General features: G+C 43.4%; 1 protein-coding gene across 1 annotated transcript in view; it reads right to left on the bottom strand.

Annotated features, from left to right (window-relative positions):
* Window positions 1-16,441: 16,441 nt before the first annotated feature.
* C18H13orf42 (chromosome 18 C13orf42 homolog) overlaps window positions 16,442-24,481 on the bottom strand; it is a 28,277-nt gene continuing 20,237 nt past the window's right edge. Inside the window, exons 2-4 of the mRNA XM_030921878.1 lie at window positions 21,197-21,344; window positions 18,890-19,130; window positions 16,442-17,917 (exon numbers count right to left, since the gene is read on the bottom strand). Coding sequence (XP_030777738.1) covers window positions 17,743-17,917; window positions 18,890-19,130; window positions 21,197-21,344 — 564 coding nt within the window. The 3' untranslated portion in view covers window positions 16,442-17,742. The remainder of the gene's footprint in view (window positions 17,918-18,889; window positions 19,131-21,196; window positions 21,345-24,481) is intronic.

Below are 24,481 nucleotides of genomic sequence, written 5' to 3'. Positions count from 1 at the left end.
TTGTTCAACTCCCACTTATGAGTGAGAACATGCAGTGTTTGGTTTTCTGTCCTTGTGATATTTTGCTGAGAGTGATGGTTTCCACCTTCATCCATGTCCCCGCAAAGGACATGAACTCATCCTTTTTTATGACTGCATAGTATTCCATGGTGTATATTTGCCACATTTTCTTTATCCAGTCTATTATTGATGGACATTTGGGTTGGTTCCAAGTCTTTGCTATTTTGAGTAGTGCCACAATAAACATACGTGTGCATGTGTCTCTATGGTAGCATGATTTATAATCCTTTGGGTATATACCCAGTAATGGGATTGTAGGGTCAAATGGTATTTCTAGTTCTAGATCCTTGAGGAATCACCACACTGTCTTCCACAATGGGTGAACTAATTTACACTCCCACCAACAGTGTAAAAGCATTTATATTTCTCCACATCCTCTCCAACATCTGTTGTTTGCTGACTTTTTAATGATCGCCATTCTAACTGGTGTGAGATGGTATCTCATTATGGTTTTGATTTGCATTTCTCTAGTGACCAGTGATGATGAGCATTTTTTCATTTCTGTTGGCTGCATAAATGTCTTCTTTTGAGAAGAACCTGTTCATACCATTTGCCCGCTTTTTGATGGGGTTGTTTGATTTTTTTCTTGTAAATTTGTTTCAGTTCTTTGTAGATTCTGGATATTAACCAGTTGTCAGATGGATAGATTGCAAACATTTTCTCCCATTCTATAGGTTGCCTGTTCACTCTGATGATAGTTTCTTTTGCTATGCAGAAGCTCTTTAGTTTAATTAGATCCCATTTGTCAATTTTGGCTTTTGTTGCCATTGCTTTTGGTGTTTTAGTCATGAAGTCTTTGCCCATGCCTATGTCCTGAATGGTATTGCCTAGGTTTTCTTCTAGGGTTTTTATGGTTTTAGGTCTTACATTTAAGTCTTTAATCCATCCTGAGTTAATTTTGTATAAGGTGTAAGGAAGGGATCCAGTTTCAGCTTTCTACATATGGCTAGCCAGTTTTCCCAGCACCATTTATTAAATAAGGAATCCTTTCCCCATTGCTTGTTTTTGTCAGGTTTGTCAAAGATCAGCTGGTTGTAGATGTGTAGTGTTATTTCTGAGGCCTCTGTTCTATTCCATTGGTCTATATATGTTTTGGTACCAGTACCATACTATTTTGGTTACTGTAGACTTGTAGTATAGTTTGAAGTCAGGTAGTGTGATGCCTCCAGCTTTGTTCTTTTTACTTAGGATTATCTTGGCTATGCGGGCTCCTTTTGGATTCCATATGAAATGTAATATAGTTTCTTCCAATTCTGTGAAGAAAGTCATTGGTAGCTTGATGGGGATGGCATTGAATCTATAAATTACCTTGGGCAGTATGGTCATTTTCACAATACTGATTCTTCCTGTCCATGAGCATGGAATGTTCTTCCATTTGTTTGTGTCCTCTTTTGTTTTGTTGAGGAGTGGTTTGTAGTTCTCCTTGAAGAGGTCCTTCACATCCCTTGTGAATTGGATTCCTAGGTATTTTATTCTCTTTGTAGTAATTGTGAATGGGAGTTCACTCATGATTTGGCTCTCTGTTCTTGGTGTATAGGAATGCTTGTGATTTTTGCACACTGATTTTGTATCCAGAGACTTTGCAGAAGTTGCTTATCCATTTAAGGAGATTTTGGGCTGAGACGATGGGGTGTTTTCTAAATATGCGATCATGTCATCTGCAAACAGAGACAATTTGACTTCCTCTTTTCCTAACTGAATACCCTTTATTTCTTTCTCTTGTCTGATTGCCCTGGCCAGAACTTCCAATACTATGTTGAAGAGGAGTGGTGAGAGAGGGCATCCTTGTCTTGTGCCAGTTTTCAAAGGGAATGCTTCCAGTTTTTGCCCATTCAGTATAATATTGGCTATGGGTTTGCCATAAATAGCTCTTATTATTTTGAAATATGTTCCATCAATACCTAGTTCACTGAGAGTTTTTAGCATGAAAAGCTGTTGAATTTTGTTCAAGGCCTTTTCTGGATCTATTGAGATAATCATGTGGTTTTTATCGTTGGTTCTGTTTATGTGATGGATTATGTTTATTGATTTGCATATGTTGAACCAGCCTTACATCCAGGGATGAAGCCAACTTGATCGTGGTGGATAAGCTTTTTGATGTGCTGCTGGATTTGGTTTGCCAGTATTTTATTGAGGATTTTCACGTCAATGTTCATCAGGGATATTGGCCTAAAATTCTTTTTTTTGTTGTTGTTGTGTCTCTGCCAGGCTTTGGTATCAGGATGATGCTGGTCTCATAAAATGAGTTAGGGAGGATTCCCTCTTTTTCTATTGATTGGAATAGTTTCAGAAGGAATGGTACCAGCTGCTTTTTGTACCTCTGGTAGAATTCGACTGTGAATCCATCTGGTCCTGGACTTTTTTTGGTTGGTAGGCTATTAATTATTGTCTCTATTTCAGAACCTGTTATTGGTCTATTCAGAGATTTAACTTCTTCCTGGTTGATTCTTGGGAGGGTGTAGGTGTCCAGGAATTTATCCGTTTCTTCTAGGTTTTCTAGTTTATTTGTGTAGAGGTATTTATAGTATTCTCTGATGGTACTTTGTTTTCCTTTAGGATCAGTGATGATATCCCGTTTATCATTTTCTATTGCATTTATTTGATTCTTCTCTCTTTTCTTCTTTATTAGTCTTGCTAGCAGTCTATCTGTTTCGTTGATCTTTTCAGAAAACCAGCTGCTGGATTCATTGATTTTTTGAAGGGTTTTTTGTGTCTCTATCTCCTTCAGTTCTACTCTGATCTTAGTTATTTCTTTTCTTCTGTTAGCTTTTGAATTTGTTTGCTCTTGCTTCTCTAGTTCTTTTAATTGTGATGTTAGGGTATCAATTTTAGATCTTTCCTGCTTTCTCTTGTGGGCATTTAGTGCTATAAATTTCCCTCTACACACTGCTTTAAATGTGTCCCAGATATTCTGGTATGTTGTGTCTTTGTTCTCACTGGTTTCAAAGAACGTCTTTATTTCTGCCTTCATTTCGTTATTTACCCAGTAATCATTCAGGAGCAGGTTGTTCAGTTTCCACTCAGTTGTGTGGTTTTGAGTGAGTTTCTTAATCCTGAGTTCTAATTTGATTGCACTATGGTCTGAGAGACAGTTTGTTGTGATTTCTGTTCTTTTACATTTGCTGAGGAGTTTTTACTTCCAATTATGTGGTGAATTTTAGAATAAGTGTGATGTGGTGCTGAGAATAATGTATATTCTATTGATTTGGGGTGGAGTGTTCTGTCTGTAGATGTCTATTAGGTCTGCTTAGTCCAGAGCTGAGTTCAAGTCCCAGATATGCTTGTTAATTTTCTGTCTTGTTGATCTGTCTAATATTGACAGTGGGTTGCTAAAGTATCCCATTATTGTTGTCTGGGAGTCCAAGTCTCTTTTAGGTCTCTAAGAACTTGCTTTATGAATCTGGGTGCTCCTGTATTGGGTTCATATATATTTAGGATAGTTAGCTCTTCTTGTTGAATTGATCCCTTTACCATTATGTAATGGCCTTTTTTGTCTCTTTTGGTCTTTGTTGGTTTGAAGTCTGTCTTATCAGAGACTAGAATTGCAACCCCTGTTTTGTTTTCTTTTTTGTTTGTTTGTTTTTTGTTTTTCTTTTCTTTTTTATTTTTTCTTGCTTTCCATTTGCTTGGTAGATCTTCCTCCATCCTTTCATTTTGAGCCTATGTGTGTCTCTGCACGTGAGATGGGTCTCCTGAATATAACACACTGATGGGTCTTGACTCTTTATCCAATTTGCCAGTCTGTGTCTTTTAATTGTGGCATTGGCTGGGCGCAGTGGCTCAAGCCTGTAATCCCAGCACTTTGGAAGGCCGAGACGGGCGGATCACGAGGTCAGGAGATCGAGACCATCCTGGCTAACATGGTGAAACCTCATCTCTACTAAAAAAAAAAAATTACAAAAAACTAGCCAGGCGAAGTGGCGGGCGCCTGTAGTCCCAGCTACTCGGGAGGCTGAGGCGAGAGAATGGCGTAAACCCGGGAGGCGGAGCTTGCAGTGAGCTGAGATCCGGCCACTGCACTCCAGCCCGGGCGACAGAGCGAGACTCCATCTCAAAAAAAAAAATTGTGGCATTTAGCCCATTTACATTTAAGGCTAATGTTGTCATGTGCGAATTTGATCCTGTCGTTATGATGCTAGCTGATTATTTTGCCCATTAGTTGATGCAGTTTCTTGCTAGCATTGATGGTCTTTACAATTTTGCATGTTTTTGCAGTGGCTGGTACCAGTTGTTCCTTTCCATGTTTAATGCTTCCTTTAGGAGCTCTTGTAAGGCAGGCCTGATGGTGACAAAATCTCTTAGCATTTGCTTGTCTATAAAGGATTTTATTTCTCCTTCACTTATGAAGCTTAGTTTGGCTGGATATGAAATTCTAGGTTGAAAATTCTTTTCTTTAAGAATTTTGGGAGCAAGATGGCCGAATAGGAACAGCTCCAGTCTCCAACTCCCAGCGCGAGCGACACAGAAGACCGGTGATTTCTGCATTTTCAACTGAGGTACTGGGGTCATCTCACTGGGGAGTGCCGGACAATCGGTGCTGGTCAGCTGCTGCAGCCCGACCAGCGAGAGCTGAAGCAGGGCGAGGCATCGCCTCACCTGGAAGCGCAAGGGGGAAGGGGATCCGTTTTCCTAGCCAGGGGAACTGAGACACACAACACCTGGAAAATCGGGTAACTCCCACCCCAATACTGCGCTGTAAGCATACAGGCACACCAGGAGAATATATCCCAATCCTGGCCGGGAGGGTCCCACGCCCACGAAGCCTCCCTCACTGCTAACACAGCAGTCTGCCGCGATCTATCCGCAAGGCAGCAGCGAGGCTGGGGGAGGGGCGCCCGCCATTGCTGAGGCTTAACTAGGTAAACAAAGCCGCTGGGAAGCTCGAACTGGGTGGAGCTCACAGCAGCTCAAGGAAGCCTGCCTGTCTCTGTAGTCTCCACCTCTGGGGACAGCGCACAGCTGAAGACCAACAGGGGAAGTAGCGGGAGCCGGTGCAGACGCGAACGACTCTGTCTGACAGCTTTGGGGAGAGCCGTGGATCTCCCAACGCGGAGGTTGAGATCTGAGAACGGACAGACTGCCTGCTCAGGGGTGTCTCTGACCCCTGAGTAGCCTAGCTGGGAGAAATCCCCCACTAGGGGCAGTCTGACACCCCACACCTCACAGGGTGGAGTACACCCCTGAGAGGAAACTTCCAAAGGAAGAATCAGACAGGTACACTCGCTGTTCAGCAATATTCTATCTTCGGCAACCTCTGCTGCTGATACCCAGGCAAACAGGGTCTGAAGTGGACCTCAAGCAATCTCCAACAGACCAACAGACAGTCCTTCTGACTGTCAGAAGGAAAACTATCAAACAGGAAGGACACCTATACCAAAACCCCATCAGTACGTCACCACCATCAAAGACCAGAGACAGATAAAACCACAAAGATGGGGAAGAAGCAGGGCAGAAAAGCTGGAAATTCAAAAAATAAGAGCGCATCTCCCCCTGCGAAGGAGCGCAGCCCATCGCCAGCAACGGATCAAAGCTGGTCAGAGAATGACTTGGACGAGAGGAGAGAAGAAGGCTTCAGTCCATCAAACTTATCAGAGCTAAAGGAGGAATTACGTACCCAGCGCAAAGAAACTAAAAATCTTGAAAAAAGAGTGGAAGAATTGACAGCTAGACTAATTAATGCAGAGAAGATCATAAACGAAATGACAGAGATGAAAACCATGACACGAGAAATACGTGACAAATGCACAAGCTTCAGTAACCGACTCGATCAACTGGAAGAAAGAGTATCAGCGATTGAAGATCAAATGAATGAAATGAAGCGAGAAGAGAAACCAAAAGAAAAAAGAAGAAAAAGAAATGAGCAAAGCCTGCAAGAAGTATGGGATTACGTAAAAAGACCAAATCTACGTCTGATTGGGGTGCCTGAAAGTGAGGGGGAAAATGGAACCAAGTTGGAAAACACTCTTCAGGATATCATCCAGGAGAACTTCCCCAACCTAGTAGGGCAGGACAACATTCAAATTCAGGAAATACAGAGAACGCCACAAAGATACTCCTCCAGAAGAGCAACTCCAAGACACATCATTGCCAGATTCACCAAAGTTGAAATGAAGGAAAAAATCTTAAGGGCAGCCAGAGAGAAAGGTCGGGTTACCCACAAAGGGAAGCCCATCAGACTAACAGCAGATCTCTCGGCAGAAACTCTACAAGCCAGAAGAGAGTGGGCGCCAATATTCAACGTTCTTAAAGAAAAGAATTTTAAACCCAGAATTTCATATCCAGCCAAACTAAGTTTCATAAGTGAAGGAGAAATAAAATCCTTTACAGATAAGCAAATGCTTAGAGATTTTGTCACCACCAGGCCTGCCTTACAAGAGACCCTGAAGGAAGCCCTAAACATGGAAAGGAACAACCGGTACCAGCCATCACAAAAACATGCCAAAATGTAAAGACCATCGAGGCTAGGAAGAAACTGCATCGACTAACGAGCAAAATAACCAGTTAATATCATAATGGCAGGATCAAGTTCACACATAACAATATTCACCTTAAATGTTAATGGACTAAATGCTCCAATTAAAAGACACAGACTGGCAAACTGGATAAAGAGTCAAGACCCATCAGTCTGCTGTATTCAGGAGACCCATCTCACATGCAGAGACATACATAGGCTCAAAATAAAGGGATGGAGGAAGATCTACCAAGCAAATGGAGAACAAAAAAAAGCAGGGGTTGCAATCCTTGTCTCTGATAAAACAGACTTTAAACCATCAAAGATCAAAAGAGACAAAGAAGGCCATTACATAATGGTAAAGGGATCAATTCAACAGGAAGAGCTAACTCTCCTAAATATATATGCACCCAATACAGGAGCACCCAGATTCATAAAGCAAGTCCTTAGAGACTTACAAAGAGACTTAGACTCCCATACAATAATAATGGGAGACTTCAACACTCCGCTGTCAACATTAGACAGATCAACGAGACAGAAAGTTAACAAGGATATCCAGGAATTGAACTCATCTCTGCACCAAGCGGACCTAATAGACATCTATAGAACTCTCCACCCCAAATCAACAGAATATACATTCTTCTCAGCACCACATCGCACTTATTCCAAAATTGACCACATAATTGGAAGTAAAGCACTCCTCAGCAAATGTAAAAGAACAGAAATTATAACAAACTGTCTCTCAGACCACAGTGCAATCAAACTAGAACTCAGGACTAAGAAACTCAATCAAAACCGCTCAACTACATGGAAACTGAACAACCTGCTCCTGAATGACTACTGGGTACATAACGAAATGAAAGCGGAAATAAAGATGTTCTTTGAAACCAATGAGAACAAAGATACAACATACCAGAATCTCTGGGACACATTTAAAGCAGTGTGTAGAGGGAAATTTATAGCACTAAATGCCCACAAGAGAAAGCAGGAAAGATCTAAAATTGACACTCTAACATCACAATTAAAAGAACTAGAGAGGCAAGAGCAAACACATTCAAAAGCTAGCAGAAGGCAAGAAATAACTAAGATCAGAGCCGAACTGAAGGAGATAGAGACACAAAAAACCCTCCAAAAAATCAATGAATCCAGGAGTTGGTTTTTTGAAAAGATCAACAAAATTGACAGACCGCTAGCAAGGCTAATAAAGAAGAAAAGAGAGAGGAATCAAATAGATGCAATAAAAAATGATAAAGGGGATATCACCACTGACCCCACAGAAATACAAACTACCATCAGAGAATACTATAAACGCCTCTACGCAAATCAACTAGAAAATCTAGAAGAAATGGATAAATTCCTGGACACTTACACTCTCCCAAGGCTAAACCAGGAAGAAGTTGAATCCCTGAATAGACCAATAGTAGGCTCTGAAATTGAGGCAACAATTAATAGCCTACCCACCAAAAAAAGTCCAGGACCAGATGGATTCACAGCTGAATTCTACCAGAGGTACAAGGAGGAGCTGGTACCATTCCTTCTGAAACTATTCCAATCAATAGAAAAAGAGGGAATCCTCCCTAACTCATTTTATGAGGCCAACATCATCCTGATACCAAAGCCTGGCAGAGACACATCAAAAAAAGAGAATTTTAGACCAATATCCCTGATGAACATTGATGCAAAAATTCTCAATAAAATACTGGCAAACCGGATTCAGCAGCACATCAAAAAGCTTATCCACCATGATCAAGTGGGCTTCATCCCTGGGATGCAAGGCTGGTTCAACATTCGCAAATCAATAAACATAATCCAGCATATAAACAGAACCAAAGTCAAGAACCACATGATTGTCTCAATAGATGCAGAAAAGGCTTTTGACAAAATTCAACAGCCCTTCATGCTAAAAACGCTCAATAAATTCGGTATTGATGGAACGTACCTCAAAATAATAAGAGCTATTTATGACAAACCCACAGCTAATATCATACTGAATGGGCAAAAACTGGAAAAATTCCCTTTGAAAACTGGCACAAGACAGGGATGCCCTCTCTCACCACTCCTATTCAACAGTGTTGGAAGTTCTGGCCAGGGCAATCAGGCAAGAGAAAGAAATCAAGGGTATCCAGTTAGGAAAAGAAGAAGTCAAATTGTCCCTGTTTGCAGATGACATGATTGTATATTTAGAAAACCCCATCGTCTCAGCCCAAAATCTCCTTAAGCTGATAAGCAACTTCAGCAAAGTCTCAGGATACAAAATTAATGTGCAAAAATCACAAGCATTCTTATACACCAGTAACAGACAAGCAGAGAGCCAAATCAGGAATGAACTTCCATTCACAATTGCTTCAAAGAGAATAAAATACCTAGGAATCCAGCTTACAAGGGATGTAAAGGACCTCTTCAAGGAGAACTACAAACCACTGCTCAGCGAAATAAAAGAGGACACAAACAAATGGAAGAACATACCATGCTCATGGATAGGAAGAATCAATATCGTGAAAATGGCCATACTCCCCAAGGTTATTTATAGATTCAATGCCATCCCCATCAAGCTACCAATGAGTTTCTTCACAGAATTGGAAAAAACTGCTTTAAAGTTCATATGGAACCAAAAAAGGGCCCGCATTGCCAAGACAATCCTAAGTCAAAAGGACAAAGCTGGAGGCGTCACGCTACCTGACTTCAAACTATACTACAAGGCTACAGTAACCAAAACAGCATGGTACTGGTACCAAAACAGAGATATAGATCAATGGAACAGAACAGAGTCCTCAGAAATAATACCACACATCTACAGCCATCTGATCTTTGACAAACCTGAGAGCAACAAGAAATGGGGAAAGGATTCCCTATTTAATAAATGGTGCTGGGAAAATTGCCTAGCCATAAGTAGAAAGCTGAAACTGGATCCTTTCCTTACCCCTTATACGAAGATTAATTCAAGATGGATTAGAGACTTAAACGTTAGACCTAATACCATAAAAACCCTAGAAGAAAATCTAGGTAGTACCATTCAGGACATAGGCATGGGCAAGGACTTCATGTCTAAAACACCAAAAGCAACGGCAGCAAAAGCAAAAATTGACAAATGGGATCTAATTAAACTAAAGAGCTTTTGCACAGCAAAAGAAACTACCATCAGAGTGAACAGGCAACCTACAGAATGGGAGAAAATTTTTGCAACCTACTCATCTGACAAAGGGCTAATATCCAGAATCTACAAAGAACTCAAACAAATATACGAGAAAAAAACAAACAACCCCATCAAAAAGTGGGGAAAGGATATGAACAGACATTTCTCAAAAGAAGATATTCATACAGCCAACAGACACATGAAAAAATGCTCATCATCACTCACCATCAGAGAAATGCAAATCAAAACCACAGTGAGATACCATCTCACACCAGTTAGAATGGCAATCATTAAGAAGTCAGGAAACAACAGGTGTTGGAGAGGATGTGGAGAAATAGGAACACTTTTACACTGTTGGTGGGATTGTAAACTAGTTCAACCATTATGGAAAACAGTATGGCAATTCCTCAAGGATCTAGAACTAGATGTACCATATGACCCAGCCATCCCACTACTGGGTATATACCCAAAGGATTATAAATTATTCTACTACAAAGACACATGTACACGTATGTTTATTGCGGCACTATTCACAATAGCAAAGACTTGGAATCAACCCAAATGTCCATCTGTGACAGACTGGATTAAGAAAATGTGGCACATATACACCATGGAATACTATGCAGCCATAAAAAAGGATGAGTTTGCGTCCTTTGTAGGGACATGGATGCAGCTGGAAACCATCATTCTTAGCAAACTATCACAAGAACAGAAAACCAAACACCGCATGTTCTCACTCATAGGTGGGAACTGAACAATGAGATCACTTGGACTCGGGAAGGGGAACATCACGCACTGGGGCCTATCATGGGGAGGGGGGAGGGGGGAGGAGGGAGGGCTTGCATTGGGGAGTTATACAAGATATAAATGATGAATTGATGGGTGCTGACGAGTTGATGGGTGCAGCACACCAACATGGCATAAGTATACATATGTAACAAACCTGCACGTTATGCACATGTACCCTAGAACTTAAAGTATAATAAAAAAAAAAAAAAAAAAAAAGAATTTTGAATATTGACCCCCACTCTCTTCTGGCTTGTAGGGTTTCTGCGGAGAGATCTGCTGTTAGTCTGATGGGCTTCCCTTTGTAAGTAATCAGACCTTTCTCTCTGGTTGCCCTTAACATTTTTTCCTTCATTTCAACCTTGGTGAATCTGACAATTATTTGTCTTGGAGTTGCTCTTCTCGAGGAGTATCTTTTTGGTGTTCTCTGTATTTCCTGAATTTGAATGTTGGCCTGCCTTGCTAGGTTGGGGGAAGTTCTCCTGGAGAATATCCTGAAGAGTGTTTTCTATTTGATTCCATTCTCCCCGTCACTTTCAGGAACACCAATCACATAGATTTGGTCTTTTCACATAGTCTCATATTTCTAGGAGGCTTTGTTCATTTCTTTTCACTCTTTTTTCTTTAATCTTGTCTTCTAGCTTTATTTCATTACTTTGATATTCAATCACTGATATCCTTTCTTCTGCTTGATCAGATCAGCTACTGAAGCTTGTATATGCTTTACGAAGTTCTCCTACTGTGGTTTTCAGCTCCATCAGGTCACTTAAGCTCTTCTCAAGACTAGTTATTCTAGTTAGCCATTAGTCTAACCTTTTTTCAAGGTTTTTAGCTTCTTTGCAATGGGTTAGAATATGCTCCTTTAGCTCAGAGAAGTTTGTTATTACCGACCTTCTGAAGCCTACTTGTGTCAACTGGTCAAACTCATTCTCCATCCAGTTTTGTTCCCTTGCTCGCAAGGAGTTGTGTTCCTTTGGAGGAGAAGAGGCATTCTGGTGTCTGGAATTTTCAGCCTTTCTGCTCTGGTTTCTCCCCGTCTTTGTGGTTTTATCTACCTTTGGTCTTTGATGTTGGTGACCTACAGATGGGGTTTTGTTGTAGATGACTTTTTTGTTGATGTTGATGCTATTCCTTTCTGTTTGTTAGTTTTCCTTCTAACAGACAGGCTTCTCAGCTGCAGGTCTGTTGGAGTTTGCTGGAGGTCCACTCCAGACCCTTTTTGCCTGGATATCACCAGCGGAGGCTGCAGAACAGCAAATATTGCTGCCTGATCCTTCCTCTGGAGGCTTCGTCCCAGAAGGGCACTCACCTGTATGAGGTGTCTGTCAGCCCCCACTGGGAGGTGTCTCCCAATCAGGCTCCACAGGGGCCAGGGACCCTCTTAAGGAGGCAGTCTGTTCATTATCGGAGCTCAAACACCATGCTGGGAGAACCACTGCTCTCTTCAGAGTTGTCAGGCAGGGATGTTTAAGTCTGCAGAAGTTGTCTGCTGCCTTTTGCCCTGCCCCCAGAGGTGGAATCTAGAGAGGTGGTAGGCCTTGCTGAGTTGCAGTGGGCTCCACTCAGTTTAAGCTTCCCTGCCTCTTTGTTTATACTATGAGCATAGAACTGCCTACTCAAGCCTCAGCAATGGTGGATGCCTCTCCCCCCACCAAACTCCAGTGTCCCAGGTTGATCTCAGACTGCTGCGCTAGCAGTGAGCAAGACTCAATGGGTGTGGGACCTGCCATGCCAAGCACAGGAGGGAATCTCCTGGTCTGCTGGTTGCAAAGACCATGGGAAAAGCACAGTATTCGGGCAGGAGTGTACCGTTCCTCCAGGTACAGTCACTCATGGCTTCCCGTGGCTAGGAAAGGGAGATCCCCCAACCCTTTGTGCTTCCTGGGTGAGGCAATGCTCCGCCCTGCTTTGGCTCACCCTCCATAGGCTGCACCCACTGTTTGACCAGTCCCAATGAGATGAACCAGGTACCTCAGTTGGAAATGCAGAAATCACCCCTCTTCTGCATCTATCTCACTGGGAACTATAGACCAGAGCTGTTCCTATTTGGCCATCTTGGAAGTGACCTCCAGCCCTTGACATTTTGATGCTTCATGGTCTCCTGCCAGTCTCATCTCATGGTCATTTCATTCATTTATTCAATCTGTCAATCATTCAGTCAACACACAGTTGGTGTAGTTCTAAGTCCCAGGGATACAGTGAGTAGAGCAGACTAAGCCCTTGCCCACATGGGACTCACAGTCTAATGGGGACATAGACATGGGTGCAGGTGTGTGTGTGTGTGTGTGTGTACATGCATTAGATCACAGTAAACGCAACAAATAAAACTTCAGCATTGTAGGGATGAAGCAGTGATGCTTGAAATCCGGTGGATAGGAGAGGCCTCTCTGAGGAGGCAACTGTTGAGTACTGGAGCCTAAAAAATGAAACCATGTGGGATCTAGAATGTTCTTCCCAAGGCACCCTGCCCTGACTAGCTCAGATTTATCTGTTACAACTTTTTGGAGACACCCTGGGCCTCTGGCAGAGCACATACTACAATTCTGATTCATGTGTGTTGGTGCAATCCTTTGGTTAACGTCTGTCTCTTCTGTGAGACTAGAAGCTCTGTGAGAGGCTCTGTTTATGATATATCCCCAGACACACGGCTGGGACATATCACATGCTCAATAGTATTGTCAAATGACAGATGAAAGGATAAACAAACACAGGCAATTCTCCCAAGAGAATGTCCAGTAGGCTTTGGCATTCTCTGTGGCCTGTGAGATCATCCAAAATGACTATGAATGACTATGTGAATTGATTTACAAAGTGTGCCTGCCCAAACCTCTACTCATCTCACCACGCTCCCCCTCCTCCTTGCAAAGAGACCTGCATAGAACCCAGGGTGTTGGTGAAGAACTGGGGGGGAGGGGGGCTGAGCACCCAGTGTTTGATCAGGGATGCTGGAACGACTGGAGGAAGGCAGTCCCTGAGGATGCAGGCGAATGACATGGGACCATGGGTAAGATCTGCCATAAGAGTTTGATCTGGCCAGATCTGGGGAGTTTAGGGGCAAACACCACATCCTGGGGAGGAAAGAAGTCAAAGAGGATGGAGAAACCAAGGGAGCCAGGGGACAGTCAGGAGTCGGACAAGGGCTAGAGAGTCTCTCTTGCTAGGGACATGGGCAGCTTGGATTGGTTTAAGCCCACAATGTTTCAGGGGACATCCTTGGGGATCCTACTCCTCCCCCTAACTATACCTGGTTCTACTTCACCTCTCCACTCTCCAACTTGAGATGCAATAATGGTGCAATTCTTTTTCCCTGACTGCCCAACTCTATGCCCCTCCTTTGACTTCCTCCAACCTTTTCAGTCTGATTTTCCATGACTGCTCGATAGAAACCCTGCCCTTCAGTCAAGGGCGCTTCTTTACTGTCCCCTACCCTTTCCATTACTGTTTCCATAGCTGTGCTTTTGCATGCTGTTCCCCACCAGCAGTCTTCTGTTAAAGTCCAAATCCATCTTTCAAGGCTTCACCCCAGCCATGACGTTCTCCCCTAACACCTCAAGCTCTGTGGGCTCTCTCCCTTCCCAGAGCTCCTTTTGTAGGTAGACAGTGACACTCAGTGAAGCAGAAGGAGCTCAGCACAGATTCTCTGTGTTCATCCTGTTTTCTCCCTTTGGATCACCAACTGCTGAAGGGCAGAAAGCAGATCAAGTGTTCTTTTGCTTGGCACATAGTTGCTTAATAAAGACGTGATGGACTCATTGAAGGAAAACATCACTCTTGACCAGCAGCAACGTTTATCTAGAACCATTGCCCATTCCTCATCCTTATAGGGTTGAAATGACATGTTTTTTCCACTTGGGAATTTTGTATAATTGAAAAGTCTTTCTGAAATTGGAACCTGTCAGACAAGACAGAATTTCAACTTAACCAGATTACAAGGGAAGAGCTGGAACCAAAGGAGTTTGTAAATGAGATAATGTAAATGTAAAGTCAGAATTAGTCACAGATATTGGGCTTTTATAATGAAGCTTAAAAGGGAATTGGGCTGGGTCTGTAAGAAGGACTAAAACATCTTGTGATGCTGTATGGTTGGCTAAATAATGGCCTCCCAAAGATGTTTCCATCCGAATGCCCTGTGAATGTCATTTTATATGGCAAAAGATATTTTGCAGAATTGATTAAAGTAAGGATTTGGAGATGGAGTGACTACCCTAGGTTGCTCAGGTGAGAGTGATGTAATCACAAAGATCCTTTTAATAGGCTGGGCATGGGGGCTCACACCTGTAATCCCAGCACTTTGGAAGGCCAAGGTGGGCAGATCACCTGAGGTTGGGAGTTTGCGACCAGCCTGACCAACATGGAGAAACCCTGTCTCTACTAAAAATACAAAATTAGCCAGGCGTGGTGGCACATGCCTGTAATCCCAGCTACTCAGGAGGCTGAGGCAAGAGAATCGCTTGAACCCGGGAGGCGGAGGTTGCGGTGAGCCGAGATCGAGCCCATTGCACTCCAGCCTGGGCAACAAGACCAAAACTCTGTCTCAAAAAAGAAAAAAATTCCTTATAAATGGGAAGCAGAACACAGACTGAGCAGGTGGAGACATGATGATGGAATCAATGGGTTGGAGTGACACAAGGATGGGGTCACCAGCCAAGGAATGTAGGAAGCCCCTGGAAGCTGAAAAAGGCAAGGAAATGGATTCTCCTCTAAAGCTGCCAGAAGGAACATAGCCATGCCAACACCTTGACCTAATCTGGTGAAACTGGTTTAGGTTCTTCTGACTTCCAGACTGTAAGAGCATACATATATATTGTTTTAAGTGTTAAAATCTGTGGTCATTTATTATAGCAGCAACAGGAAATACATCCTCTATGCAAAGGCGATCAATGGTAAGAGGAACAAAGTGTCCTGTTAGACACACATTGGGCTCTGTGTCTAAGAATGGGCACCAGGAAGGTCAGTCTTAGCAGCCATGCTCTCAGTTGCATGGCACATGGCTGGGTACACACGATTCAAATTGAACTAGCAGCTCCATGCATCTTGCCCCATGAAGCAGAAGACAGTCTGTAGCAGGAGCTAGAAACCAGGGGCTACTAAAAAACAAGCCAGATGCCAGGGACGCACATCCTCTCTTTTTGACATTCTGTCTGAGGATAGGTAGATTTTCATGTATCAAAACAGAATCCTGGGAAAGCCAGAGATGCTAACATAGTCCCAGTGACCAGCTTGATTCCATTGAATAACTGGCCAATCCAAGGAAGAAAAGAACCCGTCGACTCAACTGGGTTTTCTGAATTGACTTTTATTGTTTCAGATTTGATTTATCTCAAACCCCACCAGACACCATCTCAAGATTCCCCAGGCAGAGCCCAGATCCTTGGGTTTATCACCAACTTCAAACACCTAAAAATTATCCCCAAAGATGACACAACCTTCTGTTTCCCAATCATGGAATTTTTTCAGGTTGTCTGTGTATAGTCTAGTGAAAACAAAAACATAAAAAACAAAGCAAAGTAAGATGGCACAGCTTCATGTCCCATAAGCAATAAATGCTTTAAAAAAATAAAAAACAGGACTCCAAATATCCTCTCAGCCATGTTTATTTTCTTATCTTTGAAAACAAAATGTACACAGTATCTTCGCTACATAATTTCAGGGTGGATCTATGATAAACTGTAGTTTGATAAGAGGCAGAGTAAAGACACCTTTATCCTGAGTTTATCCCCAACAATGAACTTTTATAGATGAAGTTTCAAACAAGGCCACATTTAGAGAAAAGAAAAGATCCATGGTGATAAATGGCAGTGCTTTAATGCAGTTTATAAAACAAATCTCCTACACATTTATTTTCCAGACAAGCTTCTGGCTATAGTTGGGTTAGTACAAGCAACAAAATGAAAGAATCCTTCCAAACATTGACATTGGCACTCGAAAAATAATAAAGCGAAGTATTAAAACATTTCCAGTATGGTTTCATTCTGAAAACATGTTGAGATGAAATTTCTAAGAATGCAATATAATTACTAGCTGTCTTTTATTTGTAAGAGTTACATATTCTTAGATGCATATGATCAGGTTCGCATAAACAAAAGGTTCTTCCTAAAAAATGGAACAATAAGAATATCATCCCACAGTCATGGCAGAAAGGAAGCTTCTGTTCAGTTCTTAGCCTGACCTTAGCCTAGAACATCCTTGGCTTAATTTAAGTGATTGTTTTTTATTTTTGTTTTTGTTTTTGTTTTTTAGTCTCTCTCCCTTCCTTCTGCCCAAAGGCCCTTATACATGCACAGACTGGTTTACAAGAAAATGCCAAAAAAAGAAGTGAGAATGGATAAAGTTCAGTATATTCTCCAAACCAGTGGTTCTCAAGCTTGAATGGGCACAACTATTGCAAAAATGCAAAAAGTATTTAGAAATACAAAGAATATATTTTAAATGTAATTCTGATTCAGATACTTCCTAAAATACAGAAATCCTTTCTATACCAAAAGAACATAATGATTCTGATTGTTCTCTTAACTGGGGAAAGGGAAAGGCATGGCCTGTCATAAACTGGTTCCATGGATATTTCAAGAGATTTTTCTGGGTAAGAATTAGAAGAAAAAGAAAAAGAATCACCCCATCTTCCTTCTTCTCTAGTCAATTGCCTACGGGAAGGGGTGCTAAGTTTTTGGGCCTGAGGAAACAGTGTGGCCCCCAGGCAGGCCCCTGACATACCCCTTCCCTCACCCCATTGCCAGGGCATTAGCCTCATCTTAGCCTAATGCAGCAGGAGTTTCTGGAAAACTCTGAAAAGACAGCAAAGGGAGCTGCTTTCTCAACTGCATTCTGCACACAAGAAGACAACCTCAGTGCAGATCCAGCAGGTCTCTGAGCCTCATAGAAAGAGGAGCTACCTCTCTGAAGCTTTGGCCCAGAAATCTATGGGTGAGTTCATCTCTGGTACTGAGCACATCGCCAGCAGCCACCTGGACAGACACGTGGAGAATGAGGAACAGGCCGGGTGAGGTCAGGAGAATGAGCCCAGACACTCCACTCAACACCTTCCATTCCTTCAGCTCTTGAAGACCAGCCAGGCTGTAAGTCCCTGCTCATCAGCCCATGCAGAGAAACTCAGGCTCTGAGAGTGTCCTGAGACCCGTCCCCTGGGAAGCCACAGGTCTGTTTGGCACTAGCACAGCACCAGCAGGCAGTGTGCCAAGGGGGTTGACTGTGTTACAATTTGCATTTTCAACTCTACCAAACACCTCGTGCTGCACTGAAAGTGGATAGCTTCTCAGGGACCCAGCCTGAGACACATCAAGGAATCCAGATGGGGTCAGGGCACTGTCCGTTCCCAAAGTCTTTTTCGAAGCAGCCACTGTCCTTTGGGGTTCTCTGTCTCATAGTAGTCCTCCCCAGGAGACATCTGGGGCTCCAACGCAAAGAGCTCTGCATCCCACTCCATATCTTCTCCTGAGAAGTTGAAAAGGATCTGTCTGGAGCTCCCCAGGCTGGAAGGAAGGAATGAGGCAGGAGGTTTAAGTTCGGCTTGGCTGGCCACACAGAGGGAAGGGATGCTCGATTACCACCATTCTCATGGAGACCCTCAGATTGCTGCCCTAGTCCTGGGTCTTGGGGAGGACCAAATGGTGTCACCATGGGGGCCATGGGTGGACATCAGCTGGACTTTGGCCTGGCCTTGAAGGGGAAGGATGGGTGGTGAGGACTGAGTTGTGATTTTAATATGTCCAGTGTGTGGTCTGTTACTGTGGGAGGAAAATGCTATCTAGAAAACCCCTAAATCCAACAGGGTTTAGTGGCTTTTGTAGAAGCAAAGAAAGACAGCTGGTGAGACTTGACAGGCCCTTCCATTGTGATAGGCAAGGGGCCCTGCAGCATGGCCTGGGTTGCCCAAACCCAGAAAGAACTTACCTCTCTGAGTGAGTAGATAACAGGAATTTGATGGTTAGTAATGGTAACTAGGCCTGAAGGAAGAGGATCTAAAAGGAAAGAGGCCAGAGGAGATGGTGGTAAGATGGCCCAAGAGGGGCCTGGCCTGCAAGAAGTTCTACATCTCGGAGCCTGCCTGGTGCCTTTTAGAGAGGGGCATCTGATTCATTTGATGTTGGTTTCCTTTTGGTGCTATGCTCTGTTCAACCTCAAAATCATTGTAAGTCTGTAGCACGCAATGCGTCAGTGGCACTGGGGGGAATCCATGAAGGTGGATGGCACAGTGCATGGGCTAAGTGGGCCAGAAAGAAAGGGAGCCAGACCCAGGAAGAAGCAAGTTAGGAGCAGGCAACAGCAGTGCACCAGGCTAGAGTGCAGACTACCAAAAAAAATGTTGAAACTAAGACCTCCCCAACACTATATATATATAATATTTGGCATGTAAGATGGGGCTCGAGGCACCTTAAGCATCACCCCAAGCGTCTGGAGGCCATGAGAACATCTTGGTCATGCTATTTAGCCCAAGCACTTACTCTTTTTTGCAGGCTTTGGGCTTAAATTTCCAGGTGTTGAAGGCCCCTTCCACAGCCTTGGGCAAATAAATGGGGTGCCTCTCAAGTCTCCTCTGAGTGCCCACAGTCCTGCACTCAGTGCTCCTTCGAAATTGGCCATCCACAGTATGCACAGTGTGAGCAGCGATATCCTCGGAGTGTCTGCGTGGCGCCCGCAGGATCCAGTTAGAATGCAAGCTGTGCTCCCGGGAGCTGGTGGCCACTGGAAGAGAAAAGCATGTGACCCAGGAAGGAAGGACTTGCCATTGGGAGGCACATAAGGCAAAGGAGAGGGCGGATTGGACTGAACACTCACAGGAAATGGGTATAGGCAACCATGATCGTAATAGCGAATTCTTAGAAAGTCCTGATAGCCAAGCAAAGCAGATCTGACTCTGCCGTTGCAGTGCAGGAGGAATGCAATGGAATATATGTCCATTAAAATTGAGGACATAGGCCGGGTGCGGGGGCTCACGCCTGTAATCCCAGCACTTTGGGAGTCTGAAGCAGGCGGATCACCTGAGGCCAGGAGTTGAGACCAGCCTGGCCAACATGGAGAAACCCCATCTCTATTAAAAACACAAAAATTAACCGGAGGCATGGTGGCAGGCGCTTATAATCACAGCTACCTGAGAGGCAGAGGTAGCAGTGGGCCGAGACCGCATCACTGCACTCCAGCCTGGATGACAGAGTGAGACTCCACCTCAAAAAAAAGAAAAAAAAAACCGTGAAGACACAGATCTGTATTTATTGACTTGGAAAGTAGCCCAAGATGTATTGTAAATTGTTAAATGAAAGGAGATCCTACTTTTATTTCAAAAAAATTAAAATGAGTCTGTGAGTTTGTATGTGTGTGTGAGTGTGTGTGTGTGTGTGTGTGTGTGTGTGTTAAAACCACACTCAAAAGGACATACCCCCAAATGTTAATAGTGATGATTATCTCTGGGTGGTAGTTTTGCAGGTCATATTTTTTTGCTCTCTTCTTTATGCTTTGGTATGTTTTTTGTTATCAGAGGAGAAAAGTGGCCATTTCATGAACTGAATAAAAATGACTTGGTCACACTCATTTTTATTAAAAATCATAACTCTGAAAATGACCCTTGCATCCTTAGTGGATTTTGTCATCCCTTCACCAATATCCTGAATTTCCTAGGCCTCCTCACCCCAGGGGCAGGGCTGCCGTCTGTCAGGGACTGGAGGGGCTGCGTGGGAGAGGAGGAGGAGAAGAATAAGCTTGGGGAGCAGGGTTAACCTTCTGTGAAACTGCAAAGAACCCAATGTGAAACCCCAAATCCCACAGACACACATCTATCAAGGCCAGAACAACAACAATAAATCACAAGCTTCTTTCAAGCATTAGAGAAAATACTCATGAATTATTTAATATTGGTACCAAAAGCCTTGACCTTAGTATAAGGGGCCAGTGAGCCCCCTGAATAAAACCATCATTAATTTACGCCATGGGGAGCAAGTCAAAGATTAAACAAACTGTCTGACAGTCGCATGATGGAATATAAAGGGGACTCAGCTGATGTGTTTGGATTTTTTGCTCTCCATCGGGAGGGATGGCCCACGACACGCTTTAGTGAGGAGGGAAGCATGGCCTCAGGCCTCACCCCACTCCAGCTCTAGCAGTCCAGGCTGGGTCTGGGCAGCCACGGTGGGCCTCTCCTGCCCTACGCACCACGCTACTGCCTAACCTAGGCATGGTCCGAAGCTGGATTCTCAAGTACAGTTTGTCCATTCCCTTTCTTTTTTTTTTTTTAAGTTGCGGTGAAGCGTACAGAGCATAAAATTTACCATCATCACCATTTTTTAAGTGTGCCGTTCAGTAGCGTTCAGTATATTCACATTGTTGTGCAAGCGACCTCTGGAACTCTTTCATCTCAAAAAAACTGAAACTGTACCCTTTAAATGACACCCCTCATTGATTCTCCTTCCTTCATCATTTCCCTATTGCTGTCCTTCTTAGAGTCTTAGGAAAGTCTCACCTGTCTCAGCCGTGGTAAGTGGACCGCAGAGAAAACATTGTCCAAACATGGCACCAGAGTGTTTGAGGGACAGGCTGGAGCGGTGGCAGCAGAGACAACGGAAGTAAGAGATCCCCACAGAGGATGGGCTGAGGGCCTGGCTCCAGCTGGGAGGTGCAGGGTTTCCCTGCAATCAGGGAGGTGGGATTCCTGGTGGCCTACCCTATAAGTCTACCGCAGAGCGCCCAGCCTGTCTTCACAGCATCACAGCCCCATCCACCTTCAGACACCATCTTCCCACTGCCTTCCTGGAACTCACCGTCAAAGTCCACGTCTTCATTTGGTGGGGTGGCCTCGGCAGCCCGGGGCCGTCTCTCTGTATCCAGCTCTGCAATGATGGAGTCAAAGAAAGCAATGGCCTCGGCCACATCGGCACTGAACTGCGAGTATTTCTTTGGGGTTGCTTTCTGCTAGAGGTGAAGGGGAGAAGAGAGAGTTGCCTGAGGCAGTAAGCCAGAGACTCAGAAAAGGGTGAAATGTTGCTAAAATGAAATGCGCATGGGGTTAGGGATTTGTGAGGTTTCAAAGGTAACTATGAATAAGTGCCCTGTGGAAGGAGGGTAGATACTCCAGGTCCACAATTGCTGTAGGTCAATGGATTTCTAATTATCTCAAGAAGGGAGAGTGAAAGGACAACAAGATCTTCTTTCTTGGTCACAGATTTGCTGTCAGACATTAGGCAAAATAATTAGTCTTTTTTTAGCCTTGTTCCTTGCTGATAAACACTCAATTAGGAGATTGCACAGTTCCTTAGGTAGGTGGTGAGATGCTTACAGCAGAAAAGAAATGATAGATCTCCAGATATGTTGAAAATGCTCTAAGAGTTGTCAGTTTCTATAATAACTCAATTGTACATTTTTAAATAGCTAAAAGAGTATAACTGGATTTTTTGAAACACAAAGGATAAATGCTTGAGGGGATGGATACCGCGTTTTCCATGATGTGATTATTTCACATTGCATTCCTGTCTCAAAACATCTCATGTACCCTATAAATATATACCCCATAAATATATACCTACTATGTACCCACAAAAATTAAAAATAAACTTTTTGTTAAAATAAAGATGTTTTCAGTTTCTAAAGGAACCAAATTTACACTCAAATCATGGAATAAATTAAAATTAGTATAGTTGTTTGAAAAGTACAAAGAATAATAAAATAGAGAGTTTCAAGAATCTGTTCAGTAGCTAACCAGGTTCCTGGCTTTTTCCTGACCGTTCCCTTCATGATCTTCACAATAGTCCTGTCATGAGTGACTGACATCATGGAAGTTCATGATCCAAGATGGGTTTCAGTGGAGAACTCATGGTCTCTAGAACTGACCAAATCAATATGTGTACTAATAAAAAACTCTCTGAGGAATTTAGGAAATAAGAGGACTTGGGGAGAGAAAAAAAGGGACAGATGTGTTAACATGGGCACTTTTGATCCAATGTAATTTTATTTTATATGGGCATTTTGAAAATAGGATGGTATTAAAAGTGAATATGATTTAGTTATAGACAGGTGTGTCAGGAAAGAAAATGACAGCATCTCTATCTGTACAAGATGTTTATTAAGTGTATGCATTTTGTACTACTAAGAAACATTTTTAAATAGAGAAGTTTTTTCCTTTTATACTTGCAAAATATCAAAGGAAAGCTCTAAGAGCTTTCTTAGAGGAAGATGTTGAAGGACCACAATATATACCTTGATATGATTTGGCTCCGTGTCCCTACACAAATTTCATCCTGAACTGTAATCCCCACATGTCGAGGGAGAGACCTGGTGGGAGGTGATTGGATCATGGGGGCGGTTTCCTCTTTGCTGTTCTAGTGATAGTGAGTTCTCTTGAGATCTGATGGTTTAAAAGTGTGGCACCTTCCCTTTGCTCGCCCTCTCTCTCCTGCTGCCTTGTGACGAAGATGCCTACTCTCCCTTCACCTTCCACCATGATTGTAAGTTTCCTGAGGCCTCCACAGCCATGCGGAACTGCGAGTCAATTAAACCTCTTTTATTTACAAAGTACCCAGTCTGGGGTAGGATCTTTACAGCCGTGTCTCCTGGTCCTTCTGCTCCATCACACTGGTCACCTCTCCACCTGCTTTCTGGCTGGCAGAAGCTTTTGGAAATCTCTCTTCCATGGATGGCCTTTCTCTTTTAAAATGAAACTGAGGAGAGGAAAAGTAGAAACTTCAAGAACATAGAGAACAAGAGAAAGGCCATCCATGGAAGAGAAATTTCCAAAAGCTTCTGCCAGTCAGAAAGCAGGTGGAGAGGTGACCAATGTGATGGAGCAGAAGGACCAGGTCCCAGAGCATCATGGGTGGGGTGGCAGCTGAGAAGAGGGACAATTCAACCTTCAGGAAGTGGAGACGCTCTAGACTGGGTGACAGCAAGCGCAACAAGGGCCGGGCATGGGATGAGACTAAAACACCAGGAGGCCCAGTCTCTGAGTGCAGCAGGCCCAGCTGCCAGGCATCCTTCTTGCAGGCAAGTGACAGAAGGCTCATGCCTGGAGGTAGGTCCACACTTGTTCATTCTCCCTGCATTTTCTCTTGCTCCTTCCTTTGCCTTGGATGTTCTCATTGGCTGACTTCCAATTCATCCACTGAATCTTGGCTGAGACTGCTCCTTCTCCAGGAAGCCTACCCCTCTCCTGGGCTAAGTTTCCATCCTCTAGGTTCCCATGGGTTTTAGTACCTAACCTAAGTCTATGATGACAGATATCATTTTAGAGATTTTGGTGAAGTGGAGAAGAGAGAAAGAGTGGATAAAGTCATTCTTTGGCTGACCCCTGAGGAAGGATGAGTATTATTTAATAGTAATGCAAGGTCCATGGTGGTTTTGTACCTCAAAACCCACCTCTAAATGGAGGGGACATCTCCAAGTCTTCAGAAGGCAACTGTCATCAGTGTTTAGCTTAATCCAAAGGTCTCAATCTTGTTTGTGTCCATCATATTGTTTTATCTGGGTTACCCTCTTATTCAATTTAAGTGATTCAGTCCTAAGTGTCTCTGGAGGGAGGGTTTGGCTAGCAGCTCAAAGCAGCCTGAGTCAGTTGCTGTCAATTGTTAAAGAGTTAGGAAAAGAGTCAATGTTGGTGTCTTAGCTATTAAAAGCTAAGAAAGCATCCTACCATTGGTTAGCTTAACATGAATGTTGTCTTGTTGTGAATCTTCTGAATCTCCTCAAGTATTATCCTCTGAGGATAACATTTATAAACTAGAAAAAGAAAACGCTAGCATAGAAATCACCACCTCAGCCGCTGAACTCTCCATCATCCAAGCTAGTAGACAATAGCTCTTTAAGCTTCACCTTTGCCGGAGGTGAGATTCCAAATATTCAAACACGTCACCTATTTCAAAAACTTCAGCTTTAGGATTCAAGACTTGGGTCACTTTCCCACACCTTGTCATTTCTGCTTAAGCTCAGCAGCAAGTACCGTCCCAGGATCACTCAGAAACACTGACAAGTGAGCTCCTTGGGTGACACTGAAGAGCCTGTTCTTCCAGGTCCCACTTCTCAGGCTCTGCTGGCCCAGTCAATCCACAGTCATTATA

This window comes from Rhinopithecus roxellana, chromosome 18 (assembly GCF_007565055.1).
Source record: "Rhinopithecus roxellana isolate Shanxi Qingling chromosome 18, ASM756505v1, whole genome shotgun sequence".
Classification (NCBI taxonomy): domain Eukaryota; kingdom Metazoa; phylum Chordata; class Mammalia; order Primates; family Cercopithecidae; genus Rhinopithecus; species Rhinopithecus roxellana.
Note: the sequence above shows the minus strand (reverse complement) of the source record. Positions and strands in the feature narration are given on the sequence as shown.